Source organism: Salvelinus namaycush, chromosome 30 (assembly GCF_016432855.1).
Source record: "Salvelinus namaycush isolate Seneca chromosome 30, SaNama_1.0, whole genome shotgun sequence".
NCBI classification, from domain to species: Eukaryota; Metazoa; Chordata; class Actinopteri; order Salmoniformes; family Salmonidae; genus Salvelinus; species Salvelinus namaycush.
The window spans coordinates 27,206,454-27,221,593 of NC_052336.1; the positions used below are offsets into that span (position 1 = coordinate 27,206,454).

General features: G+C 42.1%; 1 protein-coding gene across 5 annotated transcripts in view; it reads right to left on the reverse strand.

The window, feature by feature from the left end:
- Positions 1 to 15,140, reverse strand: part of LOC120024941 (activating molecule in BECN1-regulated autophagy protein 1-like) — a 98,696-nt gene that overhangs the window by 10,101 nt on the left and 73,455 nt on the right. For all 5 annotated transcript variants that reach the window (XM_038969319.1, XM_038969316.1, XM_038969318.1 and 2 more), the window contains 3 exons: positions 14,446 to 14,585; positions 5,607 to 5,717; positions 5,097 to 5,272 (listed from right to left, as the gene is read on the reverse strand). In XM_038969319.1, the coding sequence (XP_038825247.1) occupies positions 5,097 to 5,272; positions 5,607 to 5,717; positions 14,446 to 14,585 (427 nt within the window). The remainder of the gene's footprint in view (positions 1 to 5,096; positions 5,273 to 5,606; positions 5,718 to 14,445; positions 14,586 to 15,140) is intronic.

The following is a 15,140-nucleotide window of genomic DNA, read 5'->3' on the forward strand; positions in this document are numbered from 1 at the left end:
GATTTGAAAGATCATTTCTCCCTCACCCCACACATAGACGGTATAACCCGTGTAATTACACGCTTTTCAATATACTGAAAGTCTCCAGTCATTAAACTGGAGGGGGTTCTTGACGACCCAGATAGTAAATAGTCCTGGGTGTCCTCTATTGCTACTGTTGATTAGTCAAATATCCTCAGTCTATCCTCCATATCCCCATCGAACAGCGGGAGGCGCCATTTAAATCCTCTTTGGTGGAGTAAGAGAGCGTTTGCTTTATTGCTCTGCCCTGTGTCATCTCCAAAGCGTGGCTCCAAAAATACAGAAGGTGTTGAGGGAACGTTTCCTCCGTACCCACACGGCCTCTATTGGCACATCAGAGGTCCAGCGCTGAGCATTTCCTATAGTCTCTCTGACTCTCCCGCTCTCTCTCTCTCCGTGGAATAAATGATCATTTGGCCTAATAATGCAACTCAGGCGCTTTAGCTTCATCACTGTCCTGACAAATTGATTGCAGGCTGATTTACCTGTGCGGTGGGCTATTAGGGCTCTCCGAAGTGTGTCGCTGCCTTAATGAAAGCAGGTGGGAAGTGTCACCTTGTGTTTACTACTCTCCTCTGCACAAAACACAGGGTCTCTGACTGGCTGGAGAGGACTCGACTCAAACTGAATCTTGGCTAAAGTCACTTTGCCAGGTGGGTGTAACAGAAGTGCTGGTTGGTTTCTTTCTTGGGGATCATTCGGGAATACGATAAATCAGACCTACTTAACTAAAATGACATATTAGGCCTTACACAAAAGTGAAAGTAAGACCCTGGGCAAGAGTCATGCCGAGTGTTCTTTGAGCCAGCTATTCTTTGAAGCACAAAGGCTCGACTGCCAAGGCATAAATACGGTTGGTGTGTAATGACTCTATTATCACAAAATGCGATCATCCTCTCACAACACTGCTGCTAATCCATTTCGAGTGAACACGTCGAGCAATGTTTGAAAACAACCTGCTGAACAAGAATTGGGCCCGAGGAGTGTGCTGTTCAATGCGATGTGCGGAGGCGTGTTCCCAATGCCTGCTCTATCCAACAGCAACACTCCATCAGGCATGCACTGGAGAGAGCTGCTAAAGAGTCACTTAAGGCATCACAGCCGTGGAGATGCTGATTAGTCAAACCAGCCAGCCCACAGTATGTGGATGGATGATTCAGATCCGAATGACACGTAAATATAATTTCCCTTTGCACCAGGCCCAACAGTGCAACAGGCAAACGCAATTGCAAAGTTGTCCATTCGTTGGGACTATTTTGACCTACAGTCAATTTGCACACACCAGTAATATTATGATGAATAAATGCAGGTTTTAATCATTAAAAACCTTTTCCTTGTGATGAATAATATTAGGCATCCTGATAGTGGTGTTTCGTACCTCTATAATTTTGGGGGGAAATTGTCAAATACACAATTTGCATACAAATACCTCCACCTACCACTGAAAACTCCTTGGATTATATATATCAAGGAAGTAGGTATCATGTAAGATTATTTTACAGCGTTTCACCTCCAGCGTTTCTTATATAAGAGGGACTCGGGTCTGTTGTTTTTATGGGAAGGAAAACACTCCACTTCAAGAAATAGGCACATTTCCACTAGAGAGTAGCGGCGTCTGAGCAGTCAACTTTTGAAGGGCGGCGGGTTGGAGTCAAAGCAATCAACCTTAATTACCGTCGAACTCCTGGACTCCTGTCAGAGAATCCTCTCATAGCTCAACCTGTATGACGAGGAACATGGCAGAATGAACAGACACGGTCAGAACTGGTTCCAAGTGAGGTACAGTTAGTACACGCCTACATACAGTACAGTGGATCTCTATCCCCTTGCTATGCTATATAACCATCATACCAGTCATCGGTACATTAACAACAATAGGGGAGTAGAAACAGAGATAAATGTTAAGTGCCGGATACGATTGGACGAAAGGTGAAAGGCCCTTGATTGCAAAGGCTTGGCATGAGAGCTTGTTTTCGATTTCTCGCCAGGTGTTTGATTCAATCATTCATTTGTAATGAGTAAAATGGAGGTGTGCTAATGCTCTCGCAACGTAATGCCTTGTGTACAACATTCCAGCTGAACCGAAATGGACTGTGGTGCTCTGTTTGTGGATATTGACTCTTATGGAATTGAGTCTAAAACACCTTTAGATAGTACCTTAAGAAGGCCCAGACACACAAAAGTGGACCATGCAGGTCTCATTTTCTCTGATAGCGCTCACGTTCCCAGATGTGCCACTGGGAAACATAAAGATACAGTAATGAAAATTATATTTCAGTGCCCCAAGAGAGATGTCTTTTGGATGAGACCCAATATCACGACATATATTTATGTGATCTGTTACTAAGACAGTTAATGCAGAGATATTGGGTAATTGGTATTGCTATATTACCACTGGGACAACAGACAAGTAATGGTCCACTTCACCTGACTTTGGAACCAAGGGCAATTCTGAGGTTATTGTCTTAAAGGGCAATTTCACTTTTTTTTTTTTTATTTTTATTTTTTTTACTTCACATTGATTATCTCCAGCACCACCTCAACATATGTGAAAATGACACCTTTCTGTTTCGTAGTAAAAAAGAGAGGAAGTATAAGTATTTCCAATGACATCATTGATGTGCATCATGTGATTTTAACCAATTATGAGTAGGCATTGCCTACTAATTGGTTGATGATGTCATTGGAAAGACACTATCTTCCTCTATCTTTTTTTACCACAAAATATAGAAACACAGCGTTTTCACATACAGTATGTTGATGTTGGGGTGGTGCTGAAGATGATGAATAGGAAGTTGAAAAATTGTGAAATGTACCTTTAATTAACTAAACAAGTATTTGCTTCCTGTTGCCAGGTACTGTATAAGCCTTTGGTGCATGCCTTTGAGGTCTTTGTTCCGCTCTGTATGGAATGAGGTCAAGGAGGTTGTTAAGACTGATTGCAATTAGGTTAAGTCTTAAATGCCAAATTCGTCAAATGAAAAGGATTCCATAAAAAGTGAATTCAATTATGACGCTACTAATTTGCCAGGTTGTATTTCCTGACAGCAACGAGGAACAAATTCCCCATTAATGAAAAAACCCAGCCGTTGTAGAAATGCACTGAAACAGAACAACAGAAAGTGTTGTGCAGTCAAATGGAACCTAGTTGTGAATTCAGTGATGGGGTGATCATTACCATCACTGACTATCCAAGAGGGTCGCTAACTGATATGATTAATCACAAGACCAGAATGGCGATTTACACAGTTCACTCGCTCAATTAATGACAAATTGAAAGTTCTTACAATATGCTTGAAGGGAGCGTTGGGCTCTCTGCATATATATATTGCATATTGTGACTTACCTGTTAAGACATTACATAGTTGAACAGCTCAGTATTACGAAAACGATATACAGTGCCTTCGGAAAGTATTCAGACCCCTTGACTTTTTCCACGTTTCGTTAGATTCCAGCCTTATTCTAAAATGGATTAAAACTTTTTTCCCCCTCATCAATCTACACACAATACCCCATAATGAAAAAGCAAAAACAAGTTGAGATTTTTTGCAAATTTATTTAAAATAAAAAACGGAAATATCACATTTACATAAGTATTCAGACCTTTTACTTAATACTTTATTGAAGCACCTTTGGCAGCGATTACAGCCTCGAGTCTTCTTGGGTATGACGCTACAAGCTTGGCACATCTGTATTTGGGGAGTTACTCCCATTCTTCTCTGCAGATCCTCTCAAGCTCTGTCAGGTTGGATGGGGAGCGTCACTGCAAAGCTATTTTCAAGTCTCTCCAGAGATGTCCGATCGGGTTCAAGTCCGGGCTCTGGCTCGGCCACTCAAGAACATTCAGAGACTTGTACCGAAGCCACTCCTGCATTGTCTTGGCTGTGTGCTTAGGGTAGTTGACCTGTTGGAAGGTGAACCTTCACCCCAGTCTGAGTTCCTGAGCGCTCTGGAGCAGGTTTTCATCAAGGATCTCGCTGTACTTTGCTCCGTTCATCTTTGCCTCCATCCTGACTAGTCTCCCTGTCCCTGCCGCTGAAAAATATCCACATAGCATGATGCTGCCACCACCATGCTTCACAGTAGGGATGGTGCCAGGTTTCCTCCAGATGTGACGCTTGGCATTCATGCCAAAGGTCTTTCCTCAGACCAGAGAATTTTGTTTCTCATGGTCTTAGTCTTTAGGTGCCTTTTGGCAAACTCCAAGCGGGCTGTCATGTGCCTTTTCCTGAGGAGTGGCTTCCGTCTGGCCACTCTACCATTAAGACCTGATTAGTGGAGTGCTGCAGAGATGGTTGTCCTTCTGGAAGGTTCTCCCATCTCCAAAGAGGAACTCGGGAGCTCTGTCAGAGTGACCATCGGGATCTTGGTCATCTCCCTGACCAAGGCCCTTCTCTCCTGATTGCTCAGTTTGGCCGGGTGGCCAGCTCTAGGAAGAGTCTTGGTGGTTCCAAACTGCTTCCATTTAAGAATAATGGAGGCCACTGTGTTCTCGGGGACCTTCAATGCTGCAGATTGTTTTTGGTACCCTTCCACAGATCTGTGCCTCGACACAACCCTGTCTCTGAGCTCTACGGACAATTCCTTCGACCTCATGGCTTGGTTTTTGCTCTGACATGCACTGTCAACTGTGGGACCTTATACAGACAGGTGTGTGCCTTTCCAAATCCAATCAATTGAATTTACCACAGGTGGACTCCAATCAAGATGTAGAAACATCTCAAGGATAATCAATGGAAACAGGGAGCACCTGAACTAAATTTCGAGTCTCATAGCAAAGGGTCTGAATACTTTTGTAAATAAGGTGTTTGTTTTTTATTTTTATAAATTAGCAAAACATTTGAAAAACCTGTTTTTACTGTCATTATGGGGTGTTGTGTGTAGATTGCTGAGGATTTGTATTATTATTATTTATTTATTTTTAAATCAATTTTAGAATAAGTCTATAACGTAGCAAAATGTGGAAAAAGTCAAGGGTCTGAATACTTTCCAAAGTCATTGTAGATCTAGTAGACAGGGTAAATGCTGGAGGGACTGGGGGAGAGAGACATGGGTATAGATATAGGTAGACGTACTGTCTGTTGCTTCGGAGGCCCGGAATGTGTGTGTCTGTGTTTCGGCATTCTGAAGCTGTGGGACGAGTGTCTGTGTGCCTTGTGATGTCGCAACGGGGGTAGGGTGACGGGGCTGGAGACCGATGGCGTTCATAAGTCCCATGTCCCTTTCAGACCTCAAGGGGGCCCTGCTGCTCCTGCAAAACACAGCCACATGGTCAACGCTGATAAAGGCCATATGGATGTAAGTGTGTGTATGACACTTGAGTGTTGGCATTGCATTTTGTTGAAAAACAACTTACTGTTGTGAGCAAAAGGGGAGAGTCCAATGTCAACACAAAGAACTAGTGCTCCCTTTACTTTGACAGACGTGTAAGCACAGTTCAGAGAATTCCTGCTAGACAGAAGACTTACATATCTCATTGAAGAAAAAAACTCAACTTGCACATCCCCCTTCTCTGAAAGCCACATATACCTAGCTATTGTTCTCACACACACCATCCTCAAAGGCCAACCCCTGCCAAATCTCACCCTGGCCGCTCTCCGTCGCGGCTCCCACCGGTACCACCGCCTCGATTGTTGTTGACAGCAAATACGGGCTCACTGTGCTCAGCGGGGCCGTCTCCGTCTGACTGGGCATCTCTGGAGGGGAGAGACGACAGAGAGAGAGAGAGATAAAGAAAAGGAACGAGAGAGGGACATTGTACAATGAGTCAGTACTATCATGTCGTCATTAATGTTCTATAATTTGGTCATATTTCTATGTTAAATCAGAGAACTAAAAATGGTCAGTTCCAATGTTCCACTTGTCATGTCAGACCTACACAGCAGGATATGCTAAAGCTTTCAATCAGTTACAGTATTTCAAGCAAAAAAAGGATGTATTGTACATCATAAAACCAAATGTTTTGCTAGACAGAAAGAGCAGTCCATACATTACCAACAAGCAGATCCCTCACAATGGTCCCCAGCATTAAGATGAAACATCTTTAGTGCCGCTTCATTGCATCATAGCTCAAAATGACACAACGTTGACTGAGGCAGGTTGTCAGACCTGGATGCATCCACAACTGATTTCATCGGATAAAAATCAATTCAGGGCAAGCACTCCAAGCTATCTTCCGTGTAGAGTATAAATAAAACGTACATAATTTTACCTCGCAGTGAAACAGTCGAGATGGCTTTCATAATACCGGACTGGTCTGAGAATCTGACCAATAAGTGTCTGTTCCATTGGTGTTGAACCATAAAATAACATTTAAAACATTCCTGTCCAGTAGGATTGGATTAAATCTTTAAACAGAGACAGATGGGCACTGGAGTTCACCTAGAGGCAGACTCGGTATTTTAATGCGGCAAAATTATCCATAATTATTTCTTAAGTGGAGGCGGCAGGTAGCCTAGTGGTTAGAGCGTTGGGCCAGTGACCAAAAGGTTGCTAGATTGAATCCCCGAGCTGACAAGTTAAAAATCTGTCGTTCTGCCCCTGAACAAGGCAGCTAACCCAGTCATTGTAAATAAGAATTTGTTCTTAACTGACTTTCCTAGTTAAATAAATGTAAAATATATATTTTTTAATTAAAAAGTGTTTTTTAAGCGCATTGTTTTAATCAACATTTAGTTTTTTTGATAGCTTATCAAGTATAGAACATGTGAATTTTTCGCTTTTTAATCATCAACGTTAAATTAGTTAACATATTTGGCTACTTCGCCAACCTCTCCAATCAACTAGCAAATTGTTTGGATTCAAATACCAGCCGAGCTAGATCTTTCTACATCCTCATCTCCTGGACCAAAGGCTGGATGAAATTACTCTGAAATGGCAGCCAACTTCATTTACTACACAGGAGGATTCCTCAGAAGTTTTGAACAGATTAAAACAACCCTGAGTAAGGACCTTAAGAACAGTCTCTCGATTCGGGCTCCTACGGAAAACATGGTGAGGACGACGAGACGGTAGGAGACTAATTAACAAACCAAAGTCTATTGTATGCACTAACGATGAGAGTACCGAAGTTAGGTGATCACAAGCCTGGCCATTTCTGCAGGCTGACCCTCAGGCAAATTACGTCACCCACTCCAAGCCAATACAGTCCATACAGAGAGCAGTGAACCAACCAAAATGTAATGAACGTTTTTCACCAATGCCTTCACACGTCGTGCACTCTACAATCTTCAAGCCTTAACAAGTCTCCTCTTTTGTATGAGTTTGTCTCAGAGAATGATTTTGACCTGATCTGCCTCACTGAAAAATGGCACAAAGAGGGGGACTTTTAGTATCTAGATGCGGCAGCTCCGCCTGGATATAAACACATTGAAAAGGCGCGCGGCCGCGGTGGAGCCCCCCCCCCCCCCTCCAGACAAGCACAGTTTTTTTTATTCCTGAGTTTTGTGAACTATTAACCTCTGTACGCTCCACCCTCTCCAACATTGTAATTTTGGGTGACTTAAACATCCATGTTGACTCACCCAAGTGCTCTACGGCTGCTGACTTCCTTAACATGCTGGACTGCCTAAACCATGTGCAACATGTAAATGTTCCCCACCCACAATCGTCGACACACAATACATTATCACTGGAGATGTCCCTGCCTCTAACTTGGATGTCCTCAAACTTGGTGTATCTGACCACAAGCCTGTGACATGGTCTGACTACTTCCATTCCGCTCCACCGCCCAAAGGGGGCCTTTCAATTCTGCCACCTAAGGAAACTTAACCCATCCCTCTTCCTGGAACACATCTAGCCCACCTTTGAGTCTGACTGCAGTGAGCTGGCCCTCCGACGACATGGCCAACCTGTATAACAGCACTATGGGTAATACCCTGAACATCGCTGCTCCCGAAAAAACACGAAAGTAACCTTCCAACACTGATGAACCGCACAGAATGAAGACTCATGGCCGTAAGCTTGAGAGGCGCTGGAGGAAGGACGGCTTCACTGTCCATCTACTGGCCTACAAAGACCACCAAGCAAAGAAGCTATTCTGCTGCCTTAAAAGCAGCACGATCAGCCTTCTACTCCACCATGATCGACAACAACAAAGCTAACCTCAGAATCCTCTTTCTCAGCCATCAACCACCTTCTCAAGCCTGCAAACTCATCTGAGCAGTGCAATTGGAACTATTAAAGCGAGCCTTAAAACACGTTTCTACTGACTGTCTTTCTTATAGTCCTAACCTGGGAAGTCCTTTTAGCACCTAGCCTAATACTGCTATTTCCTGCCTTGATTCTAAATGTATGATGTTTTTATTGTATATATATTTTGCCTATGTAGAGATATGAGACGACACAGTAGGTGACTAGTTAAATAAAAATAAAAATGTAAATTCAAAGTGCTATAAAAATTAAATGTTTTATTATTATTACTACTATAAACACAAATTAAAGAAATTATCCAGTTCTTCTGTATACTTTTTATGCAGTACTGAAAGTAGTGCTGACGAGCTAAAAGTGGTCCCGAAAATTGCATACAGCATCACATATGTGCAGATATCTGCACCACGTCATTGCTCTCTCTTGCTCTGCTGTGTGTGAATCTTGCTAGCTGCCACTCAAATGGCAAGGGGCTGAAGCTCATTGGCTATAACTTTAATTGCTAGGGGGCTGGGCCGCGTGGGGGAAATTTAGGGGAAAAGGGCGCAGCACAGCTTCCAGAAAAACAGTCGCTTTCAAAGAAATTGGGATTTTATAGCTACTTTAGCTAAGACAGTAATTCTGCTCATAGATTATGCATGTATGAACTCAACATTCAGCCCTAAATGGGAGGTTAAAAAAATACTTATTAGTCGCCATAGTTCCAGAGCATGTCTTTAAGTCACACCCAAATAGTATTGTGGCCTGAGTGTTGGGAGAATGCAAGCCCTCCATAAAGCCTGGTTACATTGAATAGCTAGAGATAGTCAAGCCGTTAGTTTCTGGGAAGACCGCACCATTCAAATGCATCTATCAGCTGTTTCTTATTAGACAGATTAATAAACTGCATCTTATTAGAAGGATCACATCTTCACTACAAGTCCCCTGTATGAATCAGAAACAAAATGTATGAGACCGACAAGTGTTTTCCTTTAACTTAAGTGATAATATTGCGGACAAGATTTTGTACCAGTGAGTGTATTGTTTGATGTCTTATTAGAACGATGTCTTATTAGAAGGATTAATAAACTGCATCTTATTAGAATAATTAATCAACTGCATCTTATTAGAAGGATTAATAAACTGCATCTTATTAGAAGGATTAATAAACTGCATCTTATTAGAAGGATTAATAAATGGCATCTTATTCGAATAATTAATAAACTGCATCTTATTAGTTGGAAACGAGCAAAATAAGTTTCCATGTTCCATTAATCCCCAGCTGCATCTTATTAGAATGATTAATACGCTGCATTTTATTAGAAGGATTAAATAAACTGCATATTATTAGAAGGATTAATAAACTGCATCTTATTAGTTGGAAACGAGCAAAATAAGTTTCCATGTTCCATTAATCCCCAACTCCATCTTATTAGAAGGATTAATAAACTGCATTTTAGATGGATTAATAAACTGCATTTTATTAGAAGGAAACGAGCAAAATAAGTTTCCATGTTCCATTATACCCCAGCTGCATTTTATTAGAAGGATTAATAAACTGCATCTTATTAGAAGGATTAATAAACTGCATTTTATTAGAAGGAAACGAGCAAAATAAATGTCCATTAATCCCCAACTGCATCTTATTAGAAGGAAACGAGCAAAATAAGTTTCCATGTTCCATTAATCCCAAACTGCATCTTATTAGAATGATTAATAAACTGCATCTTATTAGAAGGAAACGAGCAAAATAAGTTTCCATGTTCCATTAATCCCCAGCTGCATCTTATTAGAAGGATACGAGCTAAATAAGTTTCCATGTTCCATTAATCCCCAGTATCAGTGGACAAGCAGCAGAGTCAGCGAATCAGGAGCCTGTGAGAGACACTGATAAATCATGTACACTTAACGACCCTTCCGCTACAACCGTTAATTAAAATAAGTATGATACAGGGAAATGAAATACTTGATAAGAAACTGAGCAATGGCTCTTTTTGGGGTAGTTACCATGGATCTAGGAAAACTGCTGGCAGGCATCAAATTGGGAAGATATAGCACAAAAGTGGATATCTTATATGGACTGTTCTTCTTTCTCATGCCGGGAGGTAGATAAACAGTATGTGTATATTTCCAAATACCATATTCTGGTGTGTAAACAGTGCAGTTGATGGACTGGTGTGCTGAAAGAAAAAAATGGATGAGAGAGAGAGGGAGAAAGAGGGGATATTCTATTCACTCCCTCAGGCAAAAATAATATATCTGAGAGACAAATTGAGTGCATGACACTTAAAATCGCTGGAACGGCAGCCCCTGACATGCTACTGCTTTCAAACCTGTCAAATTGTCTGCTTTACAACAAGCACACCAGGCAGTCGAAGAGACCTGCCCAAATCCCCAAAGGAGGAAGACAATCTATGTCTTCTCTCATTTGCATGAAACCGAGGGGGGGGGGGTATATCTTAAGATATAACATTGAGCTCTGCAAATAGCATCAGAATGATTCAACATTAGACACATGCATATGTTATGCATAAGTTATTTTGACATAAGCTTGGACAGGCCCAACTCAAACCTGTGTCTGAGCCAGTAATTGGATAAGGGCACTGTTTGCTTATTCATAATTGTCTTGGATATTATGTAGCAGATGAGGTTCATTAGCAAGTACAGTACGACGTCCAGCTGTAGTGAGTGCAGTTTTGCTAGAATCTCCTTTAACACACTTAGAACAAGACTAAGAACTGGAATAGAGAACGTTTGGACAGAGATGTTTGGGTTTACAACGAGCCAGAGCTGAAGCCTCAACTGTTTTGCCAACGGTCCTAAAATGCCTCCATAAAAGGGATAATGAGAGCTCTTCCTCAGGGCTCCTTTACCCAGCAGTCTCTGGGTGACTGGCCTGTTCTCCTCCAGCTGTTCCAAACTCCGGCGGGCACAGAACCGTGCCACTGCTCCACCCCATGACAGTTAGAGGCATTTATGGGATATCAGTGTGTGATGATGATGATGATGATGATGATGATACACATTAAGTACTATAGAGAGAAGGTGCTGGATATCATGAGTGTGCATCTGGTTTACAAGCCCCTACATTTTCTGCTTCAAATGTAAGAAAGCCACTGTGTAAAGTGAGAAGCAGGAGTGGGATAATCAATTTGAGGATAGATTTCCTTAGGTACCTGTACATGTGAAACCCCGGGTTCCAGCCGGATAACTAATCAAAGTCTGCATTTAACCTGATGTAGACCCTGTACTAACTAGCAAGGACTTACTTCCTGTACCATTAGAGTATTTGGCCTGTGAAAAGCTTACATTTTAGACCTCCAGCACACTAGCTGTGAATCTGAAAGGAAGTTGAAGTATACAATCCAAGTGAAAGCTGCCAAGAACAGAATACATGGTGGGAGTAGGGTCAAACTTTCAGGAGATAGATAAAGAAATCATATCGACAGTATTAGGACTAAGAGGGGGAAAGTTATTATTTTATGAGACTATTTCCCAAACAAGGCCACTCTCTCTCTCTGTCCTGATCTCATTTCAGTTTCATCAGCAACAACACGTCCCTGCTCCGAAACAAAGCTGCTTACAGCACAGCATGCTTGATAAAATAAATTAAAGTCTAATTGCATTATTCTATATAATAAAACAGAAAGGCTACACCAGGCATGCAAAATTGAATTATGGGGCTGAAAAAAAATCAATCCCACAACAACCACCTACATCTGCCAGCGAAATTGGGCTGTAAATACAAAGTGCTACCCAAATCCCCCAAAACTAGGACAATGTAAGACAACGGAATGTGAGATATTTTGGTGACCAATAAGCTGAGAAATCAGACAGCCAGAGACGGTGAGACGTCTGTGCAACAGCTGAGATTGACAGGCTGGTGCTGTTAGAACACAGCTGTTTTCGATTAGGCTTTCTAGGATGGTTGGCCTCTGCCCAACTGGTTCCAGTGCCCATGGTCCCAGTGCCTTCTGTTGCTAAAGAGGTTACTTTGACTACACAATGACCAACAGATCTCTGCTTAGGGGGGCAAACAACCACTTTTCCACTCAATTAGCATTTGGTCAAGGTATAAAGGTGGCTATCAGTACAAACCTGTGAACTGTAGTTGAAACAAATATTAATCAAGAGGATGGTCATGATCAAAGAAAGGGCTGATTGAATTACTAATCCCCTAAACAGTCTATCACCCAAAACGTCTGACAGTCATTGTTTGCTCTGTTTCATGTCAAACTGAACGCAGTGAGACATTGATAGGCTGTTTTGGCTTGGAGAGAAATCACCAGTAAAACTGAAATGTGAATGAAAAAAAGTACACTTCTTTGAGAAAACAAGCAGCCTTAAATAGTTTTTCATCCGAGCAGAAAATGAAATATTATGGGTTGCAGGAAAAGAAAAACAAATCATTGATTGAGGAAGATGTCAGGGTTCTCGTGAAAACGTACAGAGCGAGGAAACTTCCTCTCCCTCTGAGAAGCCTGCCTGTGGGCAAATCAGAAAACATTTCTCTCACGCTGCTTCAGACTGCCAACGCATATGAAGTGCTGGATATTCAAATGCAGCTTAAAATGCAGCTTTCTCAGTAGCGAAGACGACGTGTGTATCGTTGCTGATCCATCTCTACTAGGTATCCTAGAGAGAGGGTGTATGTACAGTAACATGCTACCTCGCTACTGAGGTAGTGCTGCTATTAGAGGTCCGGCCATATACGAGCTCCTGCTGTAAACCCCCTTAGACATGTTTGATCATGTCATTTACTCAACACAAGAGAATACAAACACATACACATCCTATGGTTCTGGTCTTTATTCCCCTCTTGAAATGATCCCTGCTCAACAGTGTACTAGGAGATGAGCCACTGATTGAAACAGCTGTTTCTACCATTAGTAAACACACAGGGATAATAATAATTGGTCCTCCGAGTGGCGCAGCGGTCTAAGGCACTGCATCTCAGTGCTAGAGGCGTCACTACAGACACCTTGGTTCGAATCCAGGCTGTGTCACAACTGGTTCCATAGGGCGGCGCACAATTGGCCCTTGGTCTGGGTTTGGCCGGTGTAGGCCGTCATTGTAAATAAGAATTTGTTATTATTAACTGACTTGCCTAGTTAAATAAAGGTTAAATAAAATAAATAAAAAATAGGCTTTCCCCAATAGGGACGTGGAGTCTATGCTGCAGTGGTGTACTGTACAGTATGTGTGCCTGTGAGTGAAGGTAGTATGTCCAAGGGGAGTACTGTGTGTTCTTCCTCTTGTGATGTTTGTTTGGTTATTATGCACCTGTGGTGCTATGCGTGTGTCGGAATGCTGTTACTGAATTTTACAGATCACAATTAGGGCTTCACGATATAGATGCGGTTGTAGGTCTCTATGCATGTACAGTGATTCTCTGTGTAAGATTATGGTTGGATCATTAAAACGGCTGACATAAATTAGAGACAATTTTGCTGTTGATGAATTGCAATGTCTTTAGGGATGTTTTAGATATAATTCCCCAAATTTCCTCTCCAAAATCACATAACATTTGTCTAGACTTAACTATTGCTGTTAGTAAACTTTTGGTTTGTTAGTAAGGTTTGTCATTTCTATGTGTAGAAAATACTATTTGGTCATAATGCACATTTTACCGATGTTGGATGATATCTAAGCTATATTTTTTTGTTCTTCAAAGTAACAAAGCAGGCCCGGGGGGCTAGGGAGAACAAATCATTCTTCCACTAACACCAGACAATTTATTTCAGACAGCCAGACAGAACGGAGAAAAACAAAACTGAGAAACTTCATGAAGAGTGAGTGAGAACAAGCTCCTCTGACTTGACTTAGCTGATGACAGCTGGCTGAATAAGTCAGTGGGCGCTCCATCGATCCAACTCTCCCTGCCCTGCCTGCCTGCCGTGGGTGGGTGGGTGGGAGCTGCCTTCCCGAATGCCAAAGGCTTTAAAGCCATGAGCACTGGGACTCTCGGGCCATTACGTAACCACACAAACGAGGGGGTTCTTGTCCTCAGCAGCAGAAACATATATTTATCTAAAGTAGGGATAGAAAACACACTAATTGGCTATTCGTTTTTCACTGTTTCCATACAAATGTAAAACAAATAGATGGCATGTAGAGAAATGTGCTATGGGAGAAATCTAGCCACAGGCTACTCCTGATGTAAACATACTGTGGTAGTGAGAGAAGAGGTAGTGAGGACAAACTTAGTTCTCTAAGCCAGGGGCAGGTTGCACTGTGCGAGAGGGAAAGCAAGAAAGAGAGAAACAGAGGTATATAGAGTGCGTAGTGCAGACTTACACAGGTCTGCAGATGACTAGGTCTCCCTTGTTGGTACCGTATGCAAGCCCCAGGCCAGGTTCTGGGAGCCAGCGGGCCGAGTTGATGCTGACGTGTCTCCGCTGATCAGCGGCCATGGGGTACACCACATCAAACATTCTCTGGAGGGAATGGGGACATATGGAAATAAATCAATTACAGCCACAGCAAAGAGTACCACTATTGTTCCAATATGATACAACACCAACATCTTCAAAAATAAAATAAAAAATAGTAATTTTATTGCATTAGCGCCGTCTTCTAATGAGCTTTATCTTTCACATTAGATTAGCATGTTATCGCATATTAATTCATTTCATGTTAATATATTGGTTATCAATTAACCCGATGATTCAGAACCTGAGACATAATCCGTTACTAGTGTGGGAATAGCAGAACAATACTAGAACTTTAGTCTGTCTGCTGAAGTGCTGATTAGTGTTGTTGAGTCTGCCTTGTCAGAAAGTAGAGAGCCGCTCCTTAGCGGTTGGCTGTTCCCTCAATTGAATCAAGTTCAGGAGAGACGTTGTTGGAGTGCTCATTTAAGAGCAGTCACCTTGACTTGTCACGCTACTTCTCAATATGACTAGCCAAACCTGCTGCTATGACAACCATATCAGGTGACAGACACGGGTACTACTTCCTGCCTCTGCGTTGCCTATCTCTTACCTTGTGAA